This window comes from Stylophora pistillata, chromosome 13 (genome assembly GCF_964205215.1).
Source record: "Stylophora pistillata chromosome 13, jaStyPist1.2, whole genome shotgun sequence".
Lineage (NCBI taxonomy): Eukaryota > Metazoa > Cnidaria > Anthozoa > Scleractinia > Pocilloporidae > Stylophora > Stylophora pistillata.
Genome location: NC_142531.1, coordinates 21,714,334 through 21,731,614, shown reverse-complemented (window position 1 = coordinate 21,731,614; position 17,281 = coordinate 21,714,334). Strand labels below are relative to the sequence as shown.

Below are 17,281 nucleotides of genomic sequence, written 5' to 3'. Positions count from 1 at the left end.
AGAGTGAAAAATATATGTAAAATTAATGAAGAAAACGAAAAAGAGAACAGATGTATATATGCTTGTAAAGTCTAGGTAGTTGTTTCTAAAAAAAAAAATTCCATAAAATTCCATAAAATTCCATAAAATTCCATAAAAAAACAAATTCCATCATTTGGGTGCAAGAAATTCGAAGGAGTTTTTCCCATAAGATGTAGTATTTATACACATGGTAACTGCAACCTGTTTATACCTCTAGACCCATTAATGTTGGTTCTCGGTGTAAATAATGCTGCTACGTAGGCCGCTTCGGCTGCTCGAAATGACTTGTGAACTAAAATAAATATATGAAAGTCTTTTCTTTCTCAAGCTGACAAGGTTTGGATTTTCCAAAAGCACCTCGTATGTACCGACTTTTTCACCAAGGATTATTAGTAAAACATGTTTATTAAGGAGTTCTAGTTTTTTACCAATTCCTAGCACAGTGCTTTAGTAGTGGAAGTGTGGCATAGTCATGAAAGCCTCAGTAAAGCCGTGCTTTAGTTGAGGGTCTAAATCTTTTGATTACTTGAATTAAAACGGAACATGTATGCTAAAATTAGAATTGAGTACTAATGTCGAGTTTCTCCTTCCGTGAAAAAAAGAAGATGATGAAAAGTAACCTCCCCATTCTATTCGCTGTACGATGAAGTGCTAACGCTCAAAACTTCGGGGTCATGCATTATCATCCGCTCGTTCAAACGGCTAAAACTACCATCAACTATCATCTCGAATTTAAATATGTCTAAAATTGTTCTCAAGGTACTCTTCCAGGAGTTCTCTGGGAATATCTATGCTGGGACGACCCCTGCATCCTGTAAACTTAAACAACCGCCTTTAAAATGAGTTGTCACTGCCACTAAGAACAACAAACGAGCTCTTTGTAACAAACACTCCAGCTGAGGAGAAATGTTAAATAACGAAGATGCACGAGCTAGAATATAGAAGACTCTGTCAAGGTGTGTGACTAGGTATCCAATTCTATAGTCACTTTCAAGAAAACGATCATTCACTCGACTCAAGACGAATTCTATGCTGTGGCGTAAGTCGTTCTTCGAAGGATCCACTTCCTTCGGCAGAGGGCAAATTATAGGTACCACATTAATGATTCATGTAAGAGTGTATGGAATCAAGTAACTCTTCATGTAATTTAGGTTGAATTATACCTCCTGTTGAGTGGACAAGTCGAAACGACGCAACGACATAACGAAACGACATAACGAAACGACAAAACACCATGACGAGACGACGAAACGACAAAACGACGAACCGATGTGGTCGGTTACGAGTCGGACTCGTAAAACGACGAGTCGAAGAAGCCAGCCGACGAAACGAACTCACGAAGCGATGAGTCGATTGGAAGTTCGACGAGTCGAACTCGGAAAACAACGACTCGACTAGAAGTAACGGAGTGCGGAAACGCCATAACGAAACGACGAATCGAACATTTTGTCCAGGATCTACCTTCATAGGTAACCGGCCATTTTAGATTTTGGACACCAAGTCAGGCCGATTTTCGATGTTCGACACTAGTCAGGCCGATTTTTGATATTGGACACTAGTGGCCGATTTTAGATTTTGGACACTAGCGGCCGATTTGGACTTTGGATACTATTAGCCGATTTTGGATTTTGGACTCTAGTGGTCGATTATGGATTTTGGTTGAGTGTCAATTATTCAGTATATTCTTGAACTGTCTATCTCTTGTGGGATGCGGCAGAAATAGCTTTATGCAGTCTGAACTGTCTATTTGTTTAGAAGTAGAGGTATTTCTTTCGTCCATTCAAGTCCATACAGAGCAGGTAAGTCTGTCATTGACAAAAGTAGTCTCACTAATTAGCTTAGCGTTGGCAAATTGCATATGAGTTAAATGTTAATGCGAAATTTAATTACAAAATAAATGATGCTGAAGCCTGTTTATTCTTTATGGTTCAGGACAGGCTATACGCAGATCTACCTCGCTAACTGTTTTAAAAAAAGGAAAACAAACTCGTTATTACCTCACCTAATAAAGGCTGGATTAGCTTTCCCCTTTTCATTGATACAGATTTTTGTTTTTCCATTTCTTTATTTGGAACTACTTTAATGAAAAAACGCTTAGCAATAGGTAGCATATGCATAAATGTCTCCTGTAGTTACGACACGACTACCCCGTATTACGTGTCTTCGCCACCTATGTCACAGCCCTCAAACCGAAATACTTATCAGGGCCTGTTCGCAAGCCAAGCTGCTTTAAAGCAAGGGATAACAAGGTTTTCTTTTTCTGCATTGCTATGATATAACCGCGATTGGTTAAGTAGACTTTTGTGACAGAAAAAAGACCTCTACATCTATTCCGTTTTATCCGAGGTTGAGCGACTATTAACGAGTATGTTCATTATTATTTCGGAAGCTATTAGTCATCTGTTACGATGGAAGGATATCTTTTGTTTAAATCGTATAACTTGCACTTATTGCAAAAAGATATACATCGGCGAAACAGGCAGAAGACTAGGTGACCGATTCCGAGAACACCTTCGAGACGTGGAAAGGAATGACAAGGACACATCGAAACCAGTCGCTAGACATTTTAATTTACCTAATCATTCTAAGCAACATATGGCAATCTGCGGTCTTTCCTTGCACTTAGGTAGCACGGAAAGCCGTAAAAATCTTGAACAAAAGCTTATCTTTCAAACCGGCAGTCTAAATCCCACAGGGATCAACGAACGCTTTTCATTCCACTAATTTATTCGTGTTTTTCTCGTTGCCATGTTCCCACCAATACCGTAGCTCCATTTTCTGCCTTTAAAAGCACACACAACCCACAATTCCTCTATTCGCTCCGACGAAGGGCTAACGCTCGAAATGTCAGCTTTTGTAATCATTACGGTGGCCAATTTACCATTTCAACTTTGTTGATATATCCAAATTACTCCTTATTTTGAACTCCTTCCGTTGACGTTCTTAGTTAAAAGTTAATTTTCAGTGTCAGATCCAGATTAAGTCACACAGCCAGGGAATTAAGGATGGCTATTGACTGGTTCTGGATCGTAGGATGGCTTTTCACTTTCTTTGGTTTGGTGGGAAACATCTGGGTTATTTTTATCATCGCCAAAAGAAGAAGATTAAGGACAACAACAAATTGGTTCGTCCTTTCTTTTGCGGCGGCCGATCTGTGTGTTACCGGCGGATATTTTCCGGCCTCTATGATCTGTGAAGTGTTAAGGGATAAATGCAATTACGACGTTCGCATGACATTCACCTTTTTCTTTAGAGACATTTCGTCCATGGGCTTAATTGCCATAGTAGCAGAGCATTACATCGCTATTGTGCACTCGTTAAGATACTTCCATGTCTTTACCACGATCAAGAGAACATTCATGATCGTTGCACTCTGTTGAGCAATTCCATTTGTTTTTTTTTCTCAGCAATGCTTTGATTGAGGCAATGTCTGTATTTTTTGTCATTTACAAAGTGCTCTTTGAAGTGCTACCAATGTTGTTACTCTGTGTGGCACATCTGGACATCTTACTAATTGCTCGAAAAATCTCCTTCGAGATGAAAGCTCTTTTGAATCAGGTTAAATTCAACGTAGCAAAACTCTATGAAAATAGTTGAAGCTACAAACGTGGGCTTAAAAGCTTCCACGGTGAGGTTAGTGACGATTCTAGTTCTCATTTTATAGCACATTATAGGACTCAAATCCACATCTGGATCTGCGATACCTTTAATCGTTGTATAGTTTCTGAACATGAGGTGACGGCAACCAGTTTGCTCTTTATGGCCAATTCTACGTTAAAGCCTCTTGTTTACGCGTTCCTCGAAAAAGAAATCAAGAGAGGGTAAATCAAAAGCTTTTCTTTGCCGCAAGCGGCGTGTAAAATTACGAGTCTTCAAAGTTTTTCCTGAGTAAAAAGATATGAACTGACCTCCTTCCAGCAATGCTGACTACAAAACGACTGCCAAACTTGTTAGATGTGTTTTGATTTAGCACATACTTAAGCTAGTCAGTGGAGACGGCTTTTTGCCTCCGCAATGTGTTGTGAACAAGTTTCATGGTCTTTGGTGAGCGGTCTGCCTAAAGCACAAGGTAGGACATTTTCTTAAAAGTCTTTTGTTGGCGTCGGTGTCTGCAAAAAGACCTGAAAAGGCCGAAATTGTGATCAGTAAAGGCTTAAAGAAAACCGGATAGCTACTAAAATTCTCCCCATGATTGAATCCGCCTATCAACAAAGGGCTTGTAAACAACTACGTTCTCTATTGCAAACCTGCAACCATATGTTTCTGTGAATAGATCTCAAAAAGGCAAACCTTTGTGTATCAGAATATAGAGAGAATTTTAAAAAAAATCATATTTTCTGAATATCTAAGTTCTGATGTAAATACAACCATGCACGAAACTGCAGAAATTTAATCCTGTTTTGTCTCAAACACTATAACTCCATTTTGGACGGCATGTGCACGTACTTGTGAACAAATAACAATAATTTATTCCTTGGTCTTGATGAACCATGTAATATTTACGACATAAATACCTGTACGAAGTTATGGCCTACACAGAGAAAAATAATGTTAGAGATTATCAGGCAACAATTATTGTTCATTGAATTCTTTGACTTTTAGAGTAAACAGACCGGTGAGCGGACCTTTGGATGGTGTCTTTGATGATCCGAAGGTCGATTAACTTAGTGTTTCCCCACTAAGCAATTGTTTTGAAGCTGAAGCTAAAAAAGGTCAAATTTGGCTTAAGTCGACAAAAATAAATATTTGTTTATTCCGCCCCAAGCTAGGCCTCCATGTTTTCGTGTATTCTCTTTTGCTTGAATTTCTCAAGCAATCTTTCTACTAACTGCTTAGCGATTAACTCCATTCAACAACGGAGGGAAATTTGAACGGCTTTCATAAACTGGCCACTAAGCACTGATTGAGCATTAGCCTGTTCAGGATGCAGGGGTGAATGGAAACTGCTCACATACACCTATATGCAGATTTGAATTTTTAATGACCACTTCAACTGGCTGACTGCCCTAAAGAGGTTTCCGTTTCACAAAGTGCTTAAATTGACAGAGAAAAGAGGCATACCGGGACAGCCAGACGAGGATAGTATTTCACTGGTTTTGGATCGTGGGTTGGTGGGAAACGCTCGCTATTTTCATCATTGCGAACAGAAGGGCTCAAAAAATAAACAAATAATAGAAAATAAATGAATAAGATGGTAAAAATAACAGCTAACAGGTTTGTTCTTTCTTTGGCGGGGGTCAATGTCAGCATCAAGAGTGGATGCTTTACATGCAGCTTCGGCGCTCTATAACAGTCACGTTCTGTCATAACAACAACGCCGTCGACAAGAATTTCCCAATATCTCAATAAATCTCTTTTTGCGTTGACTGCCACGGTTTTTGCCAATGTTCGTTCGCCGAATAACTTCCGCGTTTTTTTGCTAAGGTAAGAATAATCCCCACGTCTACGACTTCTTTGGGAAGAACTCTTAGCTTTTCCGCGTGCTTCGCCTTGTGTGCAAACAACCTTTCAATCGTAAAAGACTGTATATAATCTACTTTGTGGGATTCGCAACCACACCATTCAAAGCTACTTTGAATATTTTGCTCGTTTTCCGTAAACTTTACCTAGATCTGATGTAGCGGCAAAATTGGTGGAATTGATGGTAGCCACAAGAAATCCTCAGCATTAAGGTGGTTGACTGTTCACTTTCTGATTATCGAAGCGTGCGGAAGAAGTTAATAATTCACCATATGAACCTTGCGTCGTTTCAGTAAATACCATGTTTTAGAGGGTGGGTGCACCCATGACGAACTCATGAAATGGTTAGAACACAGCCATAACATTTGATAAAAGATAGAGGGGCGGAGAGTGTTGCAATTTATCCGGTACAGGTCAGGAAGAGAAGAAAACAGTTCAAGTGTTTCAACTCAATCTTTCAACCACTGAGAAAGTCGCTAAACTCACCGTTAAAAGGCCTTGAAACTAGTTAGTTTATCGGTGCCTTAAGCGATTAGGGTGAGGATTTTGGGCTGACCATGTTAAGTAAGAGGCACCTAGAGTATCTTTGACGGGGTGAGCTTTTTGCAGACAATTGAGCAAGGTAAAGAGATTCAACTGCTCATGCAACTCTGTCAGATTGAAACAACGAGCCACTCGTCCGTTGCCTGTGATCTTTTTTACCAGGACAGAGGAGAAAAGCCAATTTACCATCCAAACCCATGTTGCGTCTGACAAAAAATGGTAAATTTAGAATAGTTTCTCGGACCTGTGCAGCGTAGGCTGTAAAAGCAGACCCCCGCTGGAACAGGCTGCTGATCATGTACACAGGTCGTTTTCGTAAGCCACCAACATTGTGTTAGGTGCGTTAGCAAGTAAAAAAACAAAAAAAAGTCAGGCAAGAGAAATAAAAAAATAAAAAAAGAAAAAAAAAAAAGAAAAAAGAAAAGCGATCAGTAACACCTGCTTTGGTGCCAGACTTGCAAATCTAATGTAATTCAAACTGCTGCCCTTTTTCCGTGCGATAGGCAAAGAACCACTTCGTAATCATGCCGAGTGTGTTTGTTGTTGCTTTAAATCTACGTCTTTAATGCCGATTTCTGATAACATAAATTACATCTCTGCCAGTATTAGAAGGTGAGGCTCTGTCGCAGACATCGTCGGAAGTATCATGGAAGTATCCTGGCAGATATTTTGACGCTTCTACGTGTAATTACAAGACTGAAATTCAGTTGACGTTCAATTATTCGCGAAAAAACTTTCCACAAAGTGTCATTTTTTATAAGTTCACCACGCTACATGAAGCCTGTAGACTATGTTTAATTAAAAATAGAAGAAGCAATAACCAGCTCTTCAGAAGACATCCATGGATGGAATTTGAATATATCTAGACGATGATTTTTCTTCTTTATTGTTTGTAGATGCGTGGCCTTAAAACTGAAAAGGACAACACGCAAGATTATCTGTTTGGTTTTGAGCTCCCTCTGAACAGGTTGATTTCACTTCACTTAAAAAAAAATCTATCACGAATAAAACCGTCACCGATAGTATAGCTAGGAAAATTGATTAATTTTGCGTCATTAGACACAATATTTGGCCTGATACAGAAATAAACTAAAATGAACAATGGCCACAACGGGAGTGAAATAGACGGCATGTTTTCAAAGGTTCAAAGACTGAGATTTTTTTATTGAAGTTTTGAACTTCCCAGATGAGCTTATTTTCCTATCTCAAGAGCCAATAAAAAAGAAGATAAATTACCGGAGTGCTAATATCCCCTACGCTTTCCGTATGATAAAACATTTGTCATAAATGATCGGAAATTCGGTAGACGCATATGCTCGACCTGGTACAAATATATAAGTTTATTTTGGAACCGAAGACGTTCAGTCTCTTTTTAGTCCGGTCTTCAGGATTATGTATGCAACTTCACAGTATCATCACCTCTTGTTTTTCATTTCTCCTCATTATGTCACAGGTAGTGCATGCACGATATAGCGTTTACTTAAGTGATATGAATAATATATTGCACCACACTTACTCGCGCTTGATTTATGATAAAAAAATTATTATCACAGCCATGCAATAAGATTTCCAAGCGAAAGTTTCTTTTACATCACGTCATTCTGTAAACCTGTAAGATTAGTACCATTGCGATTTACTTCTTAAATGGTATTTTTGCTTCCTTTAGAGGAAATGTATATGAGTTATGTTTGCGTAAAATGGAAGGCCGAGTCACCTGCCTTGCCTAATAAGCTTTTATTACCGCCAATGTTTCTTGGCAACTGTCACAGCTAGGCTGAAAATAGAACACCGCCGTCCGTGTGATCAGCTTTACACAGATCAGCTTGAATAATTCGTTTAAAGCAAGCCTAAATCCCGAAGATTATGAACTAAAAGAAAATCATCCACTTGTTTTGAATTATTTCTACACAGTGCCGACCGTCTTCGTTTCTCCCTCAACGAAGTATACGGCACATCAATAGAACCTTTGGGAAGTTCCTCTCTTGCATTTTCAAGCGAGTCGATTAAAATTTTAATTTGTGGCATTCCTTGCAAAGAGTATGCAGTGTCTTCGCTTTGATCTCGATTCTCGTTTGAATTTTTTCTCTGTGATTCATATATTCGTACTGATGGCGGCGAATTAGATCGCTGCTCATTCGAAACGTGTGTATCTTGCTCAAATGACACCGATGAATTGATATTCAAGTCTATTTCGCACCGACTCACAGGTCGTCTGCCATTTGCAAGTGCTGCAACCGATAAACTAATTTTTTCTGATTGTTTTGTGGCAATAGTAGAACCTTTCCTTCTTCCGGATTGGATTCTGTTATTATTCTTTTCGTAGGCGCGATGTTCGCTTTGTAAATGTAAGCTGTTCGGATATAACCTCTCTTGATTTGTACCCGAGAATTCCTCACTCCTGATACATGTGTGTTTTACAATGTCAGCTCTTGATTGCGAGTCCATAAGAAATTGCCCACCTTCCGTTTTTGAACGCTGCCTTATTAAAAGTGCATTGCAGCCTTTACAACTGGATTTTCCACTCTCAGATCCCGCAGGGCTACTAAAAGATCGTTCAGGGATTCTCGGTTTCGATCGAAGTTGTTCTTTCCCTCGAGGTTTCCGCTTTTCAGCCAAGTACGGCCTACCGACCACTTGTAAATACTTATCATATTCACCGCTCGAGTCCTTTCTTTGCTGAGCCACGAAGCTGGAGCAGTCTACGTTTTTATACAATTTCCCCTCATCGCTTTTCCTGCTTGTATCGTAACTAGCAGCCGACCCATTCGACGACACGACTGAAAATCTACGCGCGTTGCTCAATCTACTTCCATGTCGAGCGTTATTCTTTATCGGTGGCAAAACAGAAAAACGCGTGAAAGCACCCATATTAACATTCAACAGAGGAATTTTCTCTTCAGTTTCTGATTCACCGTTGCTCTTTTTTTCATCAGAAAGAACGGTCTTCATGTTTGATCTTTCTTCGCCTAACGGCCTGTCTTCTGTAAGCTTAGCATATTCAATTTTCGGTAAAAACAGCTTGTTTCCCCTGGGCACTTGCGACCTTGTGTTCATGGCGATAAATTTGTGGTCTCCAATATGTAAGCTCAACACTACTTTAGTTTCATAACGAACCGCAAAAGGATTTTTACCATATTTCTTCCAACTTCATTTAACATGTTTATAATTCCCTCGACGCGCCATCTGTTTTGTAACATTATGTTGATCAAGTAGGTCACGTGGCACACCACTGATGAGCAGTTGTGGACAAGGCGCCACGAACATAAATGAGTTAATATTTGGCATAATAGTTAAGTACACATTAGATGAACTTCTTTCCTATTCATCTAAATGATTTATAATCAATATTTCATTTCACTGTTTAAGTTTGAAAGCAAACCCTTTGTCGGATTGGAACGATGATGAACTTGCGTCTCGATTTGACAGCAGTTTTCCTGGACGTTCTAAAATAATTTCCACAGAATTCTAACGTGTTTCGGCTAATTTTTTAAATTAAACTTCAGTGAGGATTACCTACCGAAAACCCGACTAATTAATTCATGTTTAAATTTTAAGAGTCTGTATAAGCAATTGTTGGCTATTCAAGTTTAGATTGTCGAAGAAAATAATGAAAATTGTAAATCGAAATTTCTAGCCAACAGATAGATGATATGAGCCAAATTCATTGATAATGTATTAAAATGGGTATTTTGTTTTAATTTAGTAGTTTAAAGATGTAAAAAAATACTTTGTACAGTAGTATTGAAGTTAGATATTGTGTTCTGAAGCTTAGAATAATCATAAGTTATGCTGACAACTCAACCTTTAGTAAGTAAACTGCTGTATGAATCACGTTTTCGGTAATAATTTAGTTAATGAAGCGCTCTAAATGAAGTAATTATATCAATATCATTACGGTACCTATTTTTCTTAGAAGTGCTTGGTTATCTTTGCGGAACTGATAATTTCTGAATAACTGACTGTATTCTCCCCTAAATTTATAATATCAACAAATAAATACCTGATACCATATATTATACTGTTAAATAATCGTTATTTCGTGCTTCCATGTTCAAAAATGATTTTTCTTCTCAAGTAAATTATCGCTAATGGTCGACGCGAAATTAATAATTCTGGAAACAATCAGCGAACCCCTTTATAAGATAAATGCCACCTTCATAAATCTGAACGTTCTTTTTTTATAGTGGCAGTTTAAACTGTCATTCCGTTCACCATGGGGCTAGAAAAACTAAGAATATCCTCGTTATGCTGAAACACTTTACACGATTAGTATACTGTCAGGTCTAAAGTTAGACCACTCTGTAGTGTATGCTACTGATTTTCACCTCATTACGAATATCTCCTAATATGCTTTCCTCTGAAAGGAAACAGAAAAGTAAAAAAATTTCTAATTTATTATCTTTTTCTTGAGAATAAATATTGCGAGTCAATCGAAGTTAAATTTGCCAAAATGGTTTTCTTCTACCTTGGTTGCAATATAAAATTTAATCGAAATATTTTTTCTTTGATTCTTTTTTCTTCGATTCACCTTCCGATTACATAAAACAGTCGAGCTAGGTTACTAGTTGTGGATAGCTAATAACTAAAATTTACTAAAAAGCTCTCTCTATCATCGACAAGGGAAAGGGTTGAAAGACAGTTGTCCATTCTTAAAAGGATTTCGTGAATTTAATATCTTTTTGAAATTCGAAAAAAAAATGAGATAAACTTTACATATGAGATAAAATTCAACTGTTTTCCTCTTAATGCTAAACGAAACTTCAATTTTTTATCTTTAAATGCCAGACAGACCTTAAATAATTCGTAATTTATTCTTTTTTTACATTCGCTCTCTCTTTGATTGCATGAAAGCATGGACCAGCTTTTAACTTAAAAGCAAATATAGCAGGCGGCGACTTAAAGCTAAATTGTAGTCATCTTCGCTTCCCTTATTTCAATTTGTGCCGCTTTCGGTAAATTATTGTATTCAAGTGGTTATTTACAAGATAAAAATGGATCATGGACAGAGCGGGATCCACTCGCCTCTGACGAAAACGTAAAATTGTTCACTCCGTAAAATGCATCATTCGATTAGAAAATAGTACGGTATCAGAATATTCATTCATAATATACCCAAACAGGTGCATTAAGTTTTTTCAATAACATTCCCCAAAGTCCCCTATAATGGAACCCAATTAGGTAACGTCGAGCGCTTGCAAGCGTATCGGCAATTAACTCAGAAAGTTGTGATCGAGATCGGTCACATTTAACCGCACATTAATACGTTGGGAAACCAAAATGGGGTCTTAAATAAGTTTAGAAAAGGTATCATATGGATTGACCAGGGAAGGAAAATGTACATCTAAAGCCATTTCGTAAGGATCAGCTACTGTTGATGAACCTTCACTTTAACTGTCGTGTCGTTAAACCGGTGTAGCATCCAAGAAAGAGTTGATTTACAAGGAATATGTTTTTCTATGCCTTAGTAAATATGTAAAAGCAATCAACCTTCCGCTTAATCACATTAAAACACGCCTCATGCTGATAAGCTTGTGTAATTTTAATTTAAAAATGGCATGCCCTATAGTTGTGTGTTTTTTTGTATCGAAAGTTATCACGGTAAGCAATGAAGAGTTAAATCTCAAAATTCATCAGTAAATCTATTGTAATCTTACCTATGTTCAACTTCTGTGAAATATTTCATGGTTGAACCAACTATAAGATCTTTTTTCTATGATGTGCCATTAATTGTAAATGAGCTGAAAACCCGCAGGTTTGGAATGCGATCGATAATCCACTCTAGGTCATTACTTTATTAATGTATACTTTGCCGCAGAACAGTTTGAAGAGTTAATTGTGAAGTGAATTAATTCTTGATATCTGAAGGCAAGCATGGAAGTATTTTGGACGCTGTGGCGTCTTCGCGGTTACATTTGAAACCTGGGCACCATCTTAACCCTATGGATTTTACACAGTTGCCAAGCCAACTTTGAAATTTCAAATTTTAAAATATAAATGAATGCTGAAATTTGAGCCAAAATTAAGGAGTAATTGACAACCATAAGATCATAAGAAAGATTGGAGAAGAACACTAACTGAGGGTATAGGATTTCATCTAACTGAGAGGGAGCAGAAGTAATCAAGAACAGATTTTCCTTTTTTTAGGAAAACGGTAAAAGTTGAAGGAGCAACGAAGAGACCGCCAAGCTCTTCAGTGAACAAATCATTGCGCCAAAGCTCCAGGATTATTTGAAAATGCCTCGTGAGGTGATTACTGAGTACAATTCGCTTCTGGCAGTTCCCATAGACCCTGAACGTGATCTGCTATCTTTTCTCCAACGAAACACGGCTCTTGTCTCTTTCTTGATATCTTGTTTAAGGAACGCGTACACAATCGGATTAAGGACTGAGTTAACCATAATTAGCAGGGAAAATAATGTTTGAACATCGTCAGGGACTGCACAAAGGTTGTACGGGGCTTGACAGAATGTGACGTAGATTTCTGTCCCGTAGCATACTACGAAAATAGCAACAACTGCAACCACTAATTTTACCGTTGAAGATTTCAATCCAATTTTAACTGGTGCGTTCAGTATTCTTGCAGAGTGAGCCGCCACGTTAAATCGAACCTGAGTCAACAAAACTGACATTTGCGCCGAAATTCTTCGAGCGATGAACATGATATGCAAGGTTGCTACGATAAGGATTATCGATGGCATAATTTCAAACAACACTGTATACATGGTGATTATTACGAGCTCTGCCTGGATAGAAATCTCCTTGTAGTACAGCTCGTATGCCCATCTAGCAAAGATAAGAACAAACGGAACTCCCCAAGATGCCACAATGATAGTGATGGTTTTTGCAGTGGTCATAACGTAGACGTATCTTAATGAATAAACGATGGCGATATAACGCTCCGCAATCATCGCAATCATCGAGAAGGTGGACGCTTCGATGAAAAAGCTGTAGAAATTAAAGCGAATGCTGTTCTTACATGAGTGAACGACTGTGTTGCAAATAAAAGATGCTGGAAAATATCCACAAGTGACGCCCAGATCAGCGATTGCCAAAGAAAGAACAAACCAGTTGGCTGTTGTTTGTAATCTTCTTCTTTTCACGATGATGAAAATAATCCAGGTGTTTCCCAGGAAACCGAAAATAGTTACGAACCAACCCACGATCCAAAACCAGTGAAGAGCCATCCTTGTTTTCTGATTACAAAAGTTTGATCCCAAAGTCGATTTCATACAACGCCTTGGCGATAAATAAAATTGCTGCGAATTCCCTCAAAATCATTACACCTCTCAGTAAACATTGTCATAAAATGTGAAGATAGTATTTTTCTTTCTCCGTTTCTAAACGGTAGTTCATAACAACTTTATTACATAAAAACGTTTCTGTCAAATTCATCGAGAAACCTGCTGAAAGCTTCATAATTATGATTAAATTGAGCATAAATTTTAATTGTTAATTCCCCCCTTGTCAATAAACTATACCTACCCACATTTGCGAAGGCTGGATCAGTTGTGCAGCTGAAAGCAATTGAAAGGAAATGATTTTCTTTGCTTCTCTTTGGCGTGGATCTGCAAAGTGTTGTTTGACAAATGACACTATTTGTTAAACAAAAATGCCCATGTCAAATTTTGTTTAATCTCGAAAAATCTCGATTAGACCCCGAAAGAACGTTGCTGGACAACAGGAGGCAACGAATTCGTTTAATATGATATTCTGGAGAGAAGAAGTCTTCGTGAGGATGCTCTATTTTGTTTCATCTTTACTCAGTTCAAATCCTTGCTTTTAAGAGAGACGCAACGATTAATTGCGTAAATGTCCGAAATTTGCCTTAACTGAGGAAAATCAAATAAACCCACATGTCGAACAAAGGTAGAAAACTATTGCAGAAGGAGTTATTTGCACAAAAATATTAAAAAAAGGACACACTGAAGCTTTTGTGTTCATACATGCCGTTTGAATAGCTAGCTAGTCAAAAAGTAGTCACATCGATCGCAAAACCACGAGACTGAAGACTGTACAGAAGCCTAAGTAATGAATGAATTGATGATAATTATACAACATTCCTGTCATTATTCAACTATAAGTTATCAGAAATTACATTGGAAAGTTACTGTAAAGAACCACAAGCTCGCATAAACGTAGTCTTTCACAAACTTCTATTCAAAAGAAAAAGTTTCCCATTTCTTGATCACTTTGAGTCGTATCTATGGTGACATGCCAATTAGCTATACTCTTTTGCATTTAGGAATATATGATATTGGAAGACGGTGACATCCCGCATACTGGCGCAGTCTTTCAGCGCGAATATCAGAAATATTTACTTCGTTCGTCCACAGATGTCAGTTTGTACCATATCAATCCTACACCAAACAGCAATCCCAACCACTAACCCCGAGATAAATAAATAAATTTACCGTTTTGATACCTAAATTACCATTGCAGAGTTTTCCGTTAATCTATTCTTACTTTGAAGACGAAGAGTATACAAGCAGTCAATAGGATATGCTAATTCGCTCCGACAAGGATCAATATGTAACTAAGGGAAGTCAAGAAAGGGTGTGGAGCAAAAGAAAGACAACATCTGCAGCCACTATGACAAATCGAAACCCAGTCTAACAGTTGCTCGCGATCACATGCTCTACCACTGGGCTACGGCGAAGTTCTTGGCGAGCGACGAAAAAAGCTATACTTAAGGTTTCTAACGCGTACTAAAATCGACAATATTTAAAGCGAAGGGCTAACGCTCGAAACGTCACCTTTTGTAATCATTACGGTGGCCAATTTACCATTTCAACTTTGTTGATATATCCAAATTATTTTGTTACTCCCACCGACGCAGCCCCAAACAGTTTCTTTCGAAACTATCAGCCTTTATTCATTAATATTTAAAGCTTCCTACCTGGATCACAGCTGGCTTTAAAAAAGTTATAAACTTTGAGTTAAGTTGTCAAGAAAAAAAGAAAGATGTCAAATCCTTGTAGAAGAGGAGGTTGAGCACCCTTCGCCTAGTGAAAACATTTTTCAGACCATTTGGGGGTCCTCGTAATGTCGCATCCCTATTGATAATAGGTGTTTTTGTTACTATGGTAAGCAAGTCAATGTAAGAGGCTTTCACATAGTGCGCTTTAAAGATCAGGTTCCTTCCATGCACGCGTCCAGTGCGAAGACGGTAAGCGATAATCTCAAATGAAGTATAGTTTTGTTTAACTTATGGGGGAGAGGAAAAGAACTGACAGTTCCCCTGGTACGAAGGTGAAAGACGAAGGTTAAACCGTAATGTTGTAATAGCTTGAGAGTATAAACTCTTGGTTGTTTTTTCTCCAAAAGCCCATAAAATCTTCCACTCCTGTTTTCGCATTAATATTTCCGAAGAAAGAAATAAATTACTCGCCTTAAAGCAGTCCTTCGAAAATTAAATTTGCAAAGTCCGGAGCACCTTCGTGAGTATAATGACTCTAAATTTCTCGTTTTTCTCTATCTTCCCAGCGGTTCCTTGAAATTGAGTTGAGCGGCTCCTTGAAATTTTCTGTGGTGTCCTCATTATTTCCCTCTTGTCATAAACACCCAGACAAACTGCCAACCCAGTGAATGATCAAAGTAAAAGAGCTAGCCGTTTAGCCAATATCAAAATTCTCTTATATCTACCCTTTCAATAAATTAATGTTAGGATGTGAAATGAGGAAATGATTGCAAATTTTAATCTTTTTTGTAGTCTCTTTCCTGTTTCCAAGAAGAAAGTCAGACAAATTTTTGATAAATTAAATGAAGCAAACAAAGAAATCGAGCTGATATCATAATTTGATGATATCTAATAAATACAGGCTTTAAGATCCTAATCAATTCTTTTCTGCCCAGGAAACAAACAGAAGTCAGCATCAGCTATTAAGAAGATCTGTCCTGTTTGTTTATCTAAGACAGATCTACTGAGAGAGAGAAAACTTAAGAATGCTCCTTAAATAGCACACCGAGTCCTTACGCTTTCTTATTTACCCTATTAATAATTTTTTTTCTTGTTATTAAATTTAGGTAGAGAACCCACCGACTATGACCGATAATAACACCAAGGATTATAATTAACGGAATAACAACAGTTTTATGGTCATTTTGTGATCTGGGCACCTTGATTTCAAGATAAACAAACTAGATCTGTGAAAATAGCATTAAAGAAGCTACCTTCCAGTCAAAAAGAAAAAAAAAAGAGACCATTGTTTAAAAGTTGCTCTACTTGCTTTTGTTTCGCGTATACATATCTATATATATTGGATATATCAACAAAGTTGAAATGGTAAATTGGCCACCGTAACGATTACAAAAGCTGACGTTTCGAGCGTTAGCCCTTCGTTGGAGCGAATGACGAAGGGCTAACGCTCGAAACGTCAGCTTTTGTAATCGTTAAGGTGGCCAATTTACCATTTTAACTTTGTTGATATATCCAAATTATTTCCTTACCCCCACTGACGCAGCCCCAAACAGTTTCTTTAGAAACTATCAGCCTTTATTCATATATATATATATTTAGTTTGGTTACAAAAATCGTTGTCACAACTTGCAGTGTAACAGTTTTGTACAGTGGAATACTATTTGGACCTTAATGCAAATATTATTCATAGTAACACTATTAAAATTGAAGAGAAAACCAAGCACATTTTCATATGTCATATGTCACATTCAAAAGTTTTTTTAGCGAAGTAGCCTCCTTCTCATAGAATTTACAACAAATCTGCAAAAGACACGATTTTCCCCTGGATTTTGATGACCATATACTTTTATTCCAAAGCTAAGATTATTCGTTTTGTCATAATAAAGATCTAAATAAAAGGTGTAGTCCAAGAACAACAACAAAAATAGTAACCAGTGCTTTACCTTTAAGGAAAAAATGTCGATATTCAGAGGCTAGGAAAATTTTGTCTCATCAAATTTCTTTGCCTAAAGATTTTTGTGGAACGATGAAGGATTGCCTCTTTTAAATCTCGTTACTATCCACGTGTTGATCTATATTAGGGTAATTTGGTTTCAGTCAACTACGTTGATAATGTAAATTGGCTATCGTAAAGAGTTTAAAAGTCGGTGGCCAGTTTACATTACCACATTACCTTGTTACCCCCACCGACGCAGCACCGCAATAATTTCTTCAGAAACTCAGCCCCTTTATTTATGATCCATGTCAGCTTGGAGGTCTTCTTTACCTTCCTACATCACTAAAAAATCAATTTTTCCATCATTTTTTATTAAAAAAAATAGATAAATAGATAAATAAAAT

The 17,281-nt window shown here is 37.6% G+C and overlaps 2 protein-coding genes across 2 annotated transcripts; both read right to left on the bottom strand.

Moving 5' to 3' along the window:
• Positions 1-7,157: 7,157 nt before the first annotated feature.
• LOC111329328 (uncharacterized) lies at positions 7,158-9,229 on the bottom strand. The gene has a single exon (XM_022933991.2). It carries the CDS (start codon positions 9,076-9,078, stop codon positions 7,861-7,863), a length of 1,218 nt encoding a protein of 405 aa, XP_022789726.2. The 5' UTR covers positions 9,079-9,229; the 3' UTR covers positions 7,158-7,860.
• A 3,019-nt stretch (positions 9,230-12,248) lies between these two features.
• On the bottom strand, positions 12,249-13,208 carry LOC148718145 (melanocortin receptor 3-like). The gene has a single exon (XM_088742453.1). It carries the CDS (start codon positions 13,206-13,208, stop codon positions 12,249-12,251), a length of 960 nt encoding a protein of 319 aa, XP_088598579.1.
• Positions 13,209-17,281: the final 4,073 nt, after the last annotated feature.

Excerpts from the sequence above, each read along its gene's own strand:
- LOC111329328 (XM_022933991.2), bottom strand. The coding sequence starts at position 9,078 with ATGAACACAAGGTCGCAAGTGCCCAGGGGAAACAAGCTGTTTTTACCG.
- LOC148718145 (XM_088742453.1), bottom strand. The coding sequence starts at position 13,208 with ATGGCTCTTCACTGGTTTTGGATCGTGGGTTGGTTCGTAACTATTTTC.